General features: G+C 40.5%; 2 protein-coding genes and 1 long non-coding RNA gene across 5 annotated transcripts; 1 reads left to right on the plus strand and 2 right to left on the minus strand.

Annotated features, from left to right (window-relative positions):
- Positions 1–29: 29 nt before the first annotated feature.
- LOC108129454 (uncharacterized protein DDB_G0284459) lies at positions 30–750 on the minus strand. Its single transcript, XM_017247433.3, has 2 exons — positions 618–750; positions 30–558 (listed from the first exon to the last, which is right to left on the minus strand). Exons 1-2 carry the CDS (start codon positions 708–710, stop codon positions 115–117), a joined length of 537 nt encoding a protein of 178 aa, XP_017102922.2. The 5' UTR covers positions 711–750; the 3' UTR covers positions 30–114.
- Positions 744–4,377, plus strand: LOC108129457 (uncharacterized). 3 transcript variants are annotated; one of them, XR_011443304.1, is made up of 5 exons: positions 744–1,023; positions 1,086–1,785; positions 1,847–1,969; positions 2,064–2,189; positions 2,255–2,396. It is a non-coding gene; the product is annotated as an uncharacterized lncRNA (long non-coding RNA). The 3 variants fall into 3 exon arrangements; XR_011443303.1 differs by having other exon boundaries at positions 1,843–1,969; positions 2,255–2,395; XR_001773559.3 differs by lacking the exons at positions 2,064–2,189; positions 2,255–2,396 and adding an exon at positions 4,363–4,377 and having other exon boundaries at positions 1,843–1,969.
- On the minus strand, positions 2,409–3,228 carry LOC108129446 (uncharacterized). Its single transcript, XM_017247425.3, has one exon. It carries the CDS (start codon positions 3,033–3,035, stop codon positions 2,484–2,486), a length of 552 nt encoding a protein of 183 aa, XP_017102914.2. The 5' UTR covers positions 3,036–3,228; the 3' UTR covers positions 2,409–2,483.
- Positions 4,378–6,836: the final 2,459 nt, after the last annotated feature.

Genomic DNA, 6,836 nt, shown 5'->3' on the forward strand with positions numbered 1-6,836 from the left:
CGCCAAAATGTATAAAAACTAGGGTTTTTAATGACTTGATTTATTCATGTGATATATATGTATGTATGTACATAAAAATGTAAACAAAAATAGAGTTGTTGGGCCACCAAAGAACTAATCGTCATCCGCTGTCTCACTAATGGCAATATATTTTTTTCCATTTATGACCACATTCTGCATTACAGGTGGTGTGATTTTGGTCCGGGTCTTGATATTCCTCTTTGGTTTTCCCGGTGCGATTAGCTTTTCTGGCTTGGCTGGTTCTTCCTTCCGAATGTTTTCTTTTTCGTCTTTTGGCTTACTGACTGGGTCTTTGCCTTTTTCTTCCTTCTGGACATTTCTACCCCGCAACACTTTTTGAGTTTCGATTTTCTTTGGTGTGCCTCTTTTGTCATCTTTTTTGGCATTTTTTTGGACCAACACTTTTGGTTTTTCTATTTCCACTGTCTTTTTTCCCCTAGTGTTTTCCTTAGGCTTGTCGATGGTATCTAGTCGATTCTCCTCCAGGGCCTTCACGTTTTTTAGGTAATCTTTGCATTCCTTGGACCTGAAGCATTTCTGGGGAAGAAGAAGCTAATGGAAGACAAAGGCTGCTTCTTGAAGCATGTTACTCTTACCGGACAGATGTAGATCATTTTAGAAGTCAATGGATCCTTCACCAATTTCCGGGTTCGGGCATGGCATCTGGAGCACGTTGAAAACGGAGCCATTGAAGAAAAATATTTAAAACGCAGCCGAATTCCCCGAAAGCTCAAAAAGAAAGAAATTTAGGTATGGGAATTTTCCTGACGATACAATCAGGGCTGCTTTCGATGTTTTACTTGACTAGTGCCATGGTCACATTATTCATCGATAATCATGAATAATCAAATTGTTTTGAAATGGAAACTTAAATGATGCAAGGCGATTCCGAAATTTTTGGCCATTTTCCGTTGGAGTGTTCTCGACCTGCCCAGGCAGATTCCTTGCCAAATTGCTCAACTTTTTAAGTGCTTTGATTTGCATTGCCAGGATGTGGGGGAGGTAAGGCTTAATGGGTGCTCTGCTCCTGCTCCAAACTAAGCACTTTATATCCGTATCTATAGGTGCAGTTGCATCGCTGGATGAGGATGGAAGTGAAACGTGAACCGTGAATATGGAGCTGTGCAAACGACCTTTGCTTTTTGGATTGTCGTTGGCTTAGTCCCGACTCGTATTCGCATTAACGCCATTAGGCCAATTTGGCACTTTGCCCTGGCCCGAAAGGCGAAAGGCGAACGGCGCACGGAGAAGTTTCACAAACAAAGGTAACAAACGGCGGCACGATGCTGCAATAGCTTTTCCCAAAAACCTGAAAACCTGAAAACCGTGGCAAGCCCCCGGATCTGCCCCTCCGAACGCCACTCACATGCCAATGCACGTGTAAATAAAAGTCAAGTGAGAAAAACAAATAAATTAGAAGCGCATCCTCTTCTGGAATTTCCACTCTTTTTGTTTTTGCCTTGCCCTTTGGCAGTCGCATTTCTCTTCGTTATACTCGCGACTGCCTTTAATTACGACACCAGGCGGCATGCATCCAGTACCCAGTGCACCCAGGATGCCCCATCGTGACCCGTCCTTTGGCTGGCACAGCATGTTCAATTTATGTTTATTTGAAAGCTGTTGCACTTGACTAATGTCCTTTGCCGGCCTCTCATCCTCTGCCACTTAGCAACAAGCCGGAAAATCTCCTCGCAGCTCGGACATCCTCGTGCTCCATTACTAAAGCTATGAGGTTAATGTTTCAGGGATTTGATATCATCGATGGTAAGGTATTAGATTTAAGTTGAATATTGAGTAGTGTGAAATTGGTCTATTCGGTAGGAAGTACTGACAGCTGAAATTCTAAGTCAACCTTTGCAAATTCCATTTAATTTGATGAGAAATCGATCCATCGATCCAAAAGCACCTCCAGCAGATCCCTCCATCCTGAGGTTGATGGTAATTGAAGGTACGTTTGATTTATTAGTTTTCTCATTAAACAAATTGTTGAACAATGTCGGGGCAAAGAACAATATAAGCACACACATGCCTTATTTATGTAGATTGATGGTCATTCCTGTAAACACATCCATTGACGTAAATTTGAATAAACATTTTCATTAGCAAAATGTCCATTGTGCCCCCCGGAGACAGTCGGCCTTGATGGTCTTGATGGGCAATCGGCATGGGTATGTGGCACTGATGACCTGGCAATCAAATTTGTTCAATTGGTTTTGACTTTTACCGTTTTTAGCTTAGATTTGGGTAATTTATGATACCACAGGCCAAGAGTAGCAATTACGAGGCAACAGCCTCGCATTTCAATATTCACACCCTGACCAGCAATTGGCCAGGGGCGGTACAAAAATAACCTATTGCCACCAGCCATCGAATAAAAGTACATTTGAATGTTTGTTTATTTTTGGATATAATTACATTGTATATAAAATTACTGAAGTAAAAATAAAAAAATCGTTTTAATTTTAATGAATCACAGTATAGTTTTTACGATAGTAGAAAAAATTCTTATTCAGATCCTCCAGGGCCTTGTTATACAAAACCATATCCTCTAATGAATTTACTTGTTTTTGAAAATAAAGAACATCTCTGTCGTTTACTACATCTGGCACATTGTAATAGTCGTCCTCGATTACAAAAGGCTTCGTGTCCTGATCAGTATTCGTCTCCAGGATGGCACTGTCCTGAAAAAGGGCGCGCAATTTATGGAATCTATGAGTCTTCACCAGGCGAAGGTATTTCTCTCTCTCCATGACGTGGAAGAAGGTGGGGCTCATGTTGTTATTCGAATGGTCGCGGCAAGATCTTACAATTGCGGCTCGCCCCTGGTCGAAGTTGTGGTGCTGAGGCGGCACGGTGGACCAAATGGTGAAGCAGCGGAGACACAGACCGGTCAAAATGTCGTCCATTGGCTCGGTGCACGTATTACACTTGGCCACCTGGAACATGGGATCCAAATGTCGTCGTCGTCTCATCCTTCTCATTATGGTTTTCAGCCTTCGGTCTCGATTCTCCATTTCGAAAAAAACGTGCTTCTACCGGATGCAGTAATAAGAGTTGCAATCGGAGTTGATAGAGTTGACACGTTCCTTCTCACAGTGCTGTTAGGGCACTGTTATCAAACCACTTTTAAATGTTTATCGAACTTTCAAAACGAAATAAAAATTTTTTATAAATATTTTGAAATATATTTCTTTGCAACAGATAATATAAAAGTTATATAAATGAATGCCTGATTCTCTTATATTAAATAATATTATGAATTTAAGTTTTTAAATTAATTTACAAAGGTTATTTTTAACAAATTCGTTTCTGTCTTATTGTAAAATTCAAATTTTTAAATTTTATAGAAAATAACTCAAAACGTGCATATGTTTGGCTTAAAAAAACCACCCACAATTCACTATACCACCTCGCACTCCAGATATCGCATGCTTTCCGAAGCTCGTGAATTCCGCCTCGTGAGTCAGGAGTTATCGAGACCAGCAACGATCGAAAAAGGGTCTCTCCTGCTCTCCTGGCAAAGTGTCATGTGAGTACGAAATTTCTCACAATCTTGATTGGGAAATCTTCAGCTTCTGGGCTGGAAGGTTGAGTCGTGGCTGCTCCTTCAGCTGCCCCGGCATTGCTCTCTTTTCAGCTCAGAACGGAATTCGTTTAATTTCTTAAATTGAAATTATGGTAATTTCCTGCAGTCATGCAAACCTTTTCATACCCGTTTCGTGTCTGGCCGGAACCAATGACGAGGGCTGGGAAGGTGTGTGAGGATGTTTTGGGTGGGCTGATGGTTGTTAGCAAACCGAAAGTCAAGTTCATAAATTTAAGGACTCAAGGAAAGGCGGCTGTCCACTCCGCACTTACCACGCTGCCGTTCTTAACTCTGCTTCGTTGATGCAACACTACTAGCTTGCCGCCAAATCCGAAGGTTAGTCCTGGCTAATCGATACCTCTCCATGGCAATGCGATTCCGATTGGGCAAATTTGCGATGGAAATGGCTATGGCCGGGGTGTTGATTTATGGCATTCCTAACGCACCAAAAGGTAGCTCCGGGAGCCGACAAAAGTGACACATTAATGTGTTCAATTGAAGTGCCAACTGCCTCCATGCCTCATCCTTAGACCTTTATCCTCGTGCCCCATCCTTTGGCAGACAGTCGGAAACAAAAAGAGCCGATGGCAGCTTGTTAAGCTCGTTGTTCTCTCAATTGCTTCTCCAATTGGGGCGTTTCATTCGACCACCTAACGCACGCACACCTGCCAGCCAAATCCACCAAATGCACTGAAAGTAAATCTTACTGGCCCTTCGCCTCTAATAACCTTCTCAACAACATTGTTTTCTTTCAGTGTGCTCATCAATCGCTGGATTTTCCATGTTACCTGTTGAGAGATGAATGGATGGTAGTGCGTGGCCCGAGGGCCCCGAATCCAGAGTCCTGGGAACGACGAAGCTGTCCTTGTTGCGATTTGTGCTCGCAACTTTGTGGCAGGATTTTGTGGACGAGCATCCGGTATGAGCGACTCGCTTCCTGCCCGACTAATCGATGCAGGATAAACTTGGGCTTACGGTTATGACATCGTTCGCCATCACTTCCCACGCTTTTCCGCACTAACCGCACTTATCCACTCCCTGGGGTATTTGAGTGTATGTCCTGGCATGTATTGCTTGGCATAAGAGAAGCGAGGGAGGAACACAAAGTCAGGCTAACTCAGTTTTTGGTTTGGGCCACGGCAAACAACTTGGATCGAAAGCAACGGTTTCGTTCCGCAGAAACCACCGCAGTTTCTTTTTGGGGCAAGAGAGCACACAACAAACGCACAAATCGTGAGCGAGTGGGGGTGCAGGGGATTGGCGCTTCGTGGGGGTTCTGTGGCATGTAGATTGTGTTTGCCAATGCTGCAGCTCAAGTGTAAACATCATCTGGTGGCAAGGATGTGCAGACTGGCTTTTGTGAAACAGAAAGGGGAGAATAACTACACGTGAAATATTTTAAAGTTTTTGTTTAAAGTTGAAGTTTTTATTAAGAATTGTACTAAAATAAATGAAAAGTAATAGATATTTTAAAGTTTTTTAAAACAAGGCTTCAGAATAAAGTGAACAGCCCACCCTAATCACCATAGCCCCTTAATTTTTTTCAGCGTAAGTCATCTTCCTGGCAGGAATCCCCCAGTGCCGCGATTTAGCATGGGAGGGTGTATGCGTTGGCTTCTGCTGCCGCCATCAACGATGGATGCCTTTGATTTCATTTCACTTCATTTCATTTTGTTGTCGGTGGAGGCAAACTCGCGACTGCGTCGGTATACATACGTATACGGTTCCCCGGCAATTCGACCTTTTAGGAGACCCCCAACCGCCCAACCACCCACCTACCGCATCTCACCTCATCCGAGGTTTTCATCTCCATTTTCCAGCAGAACCTAACGGCCTGGAATGACGGACGATGGCTGGGATAATTTCTGTTGTTCTAGTGGTTAGGTCTAAAAAATGTTTGGATAATTTACTTCACATAGCTCATTGATTCCTGCAAAACAAAATGGCCCCACATACTTACTTTTTCTTTTCCCGATTATTGCCAAAACAATTGAAAAGCAATGTCAAGTATCTTTTTTATGTTTTCTTTTTAATTTCTTTCAATAATATGTATGTCTCAGTTATTATTCAATATGTGTTCTAGTTCTATTATTTTCCATTATTATTTCTCCCTTCATTCATTATATATGTATATAAATTTTATGTCAATTGTTCATGCCTTTGCCTTTTATTTTCAACTTGATCGAATTTATAAAATTAATTTCTTTGCTCTGACAAAGCCAATTTGCGGGTGTATGTATAAAAAATCATTGTGCCATTTTGCAAATTCAAATTTCCTTTTATAACAACAATGATAATAACAATAATAGTAAGAAATGCTCAAAATGTTTATTGCATTATTTGAATGTAACAACAAAACCAGTTAACGAGCCTGGGTGAGAGGGTGTGTAAAAATGGAATAATTTTCACGGCTTCCCATCATTTGGTTTATATATTTGTCCTATTTACCGGTTTATCTTATTATTTATTTATTTATTTATTACGGTTACCTTTTTGCCCTTTTAGCAGTGTCTTAAAAAATGTATTAAAATTAGCTTAACTATCAAAATTATATGCACTTTGTTTGTAGCTTCATTTGTTTCATTGAGTTTTTGGTTTTTTTTGTTTTTCTTTTCAAAAGTTTCCTATTACCATTTGTGTGTAGTCAGCTTATATACATTTAATATTATTACTTCTTGTTTTCAGTATCAATATAGATTTATCTGTTTTTCTGTTGCCTTGCCTTAACTATGAACAGTTTTGATATTACAAACATATTGCAATTATCCTTGATGCCATCAATAGCTATGTTCCTTAAGTTTAGTGAGTGGCATTTACATGTATCTACATGAATATCAAAAAACTATGCAGGCTCCTCTAAATCCAACAATGCTTCCGCAGCTTATACAAATAAATGTTAACATTCAATATTTCCTAACTCCGTTTCTAATTCTTCATTTCAAAGCCTCTGTATCTCAATGTGGAACAGAATAAGCAGTTTTTGTTACAAATTTTTTTTTGGGGCGCAGCATTTCCTGTGAGTTGTGCCAGTGAGGATGAAATGATTTAAATTTCCCTTTGTTTGCTTTTATTTTATTTTTTTTTTTAGAAATTAAATATTGTCAAGCACAAATGTGGGTGAGTAGGTGTGGTGATCTGCCTCAAGAACCAAAGACAATCATAATAATATGCCAAAGTGATCTAACTACTTTAAGCGATAATATACTATGGGAAAATGCGAAAACTCGTA

The sequence above is a fragment of the Drosophila bipectinata genome, chromosome 3R (assembly GCF_030179905.1).
Source record: "Drosophila bipectinata strain 14024-0381.07 chromosome 3R, DbipHiC1v2, whole genome shotgun sequence".
NCBI lineage: Eukaryota > Metazoa > Arthropoda > Insecta > Diptera > Drosophilidae > Drosophila > Drosophila bipectinata.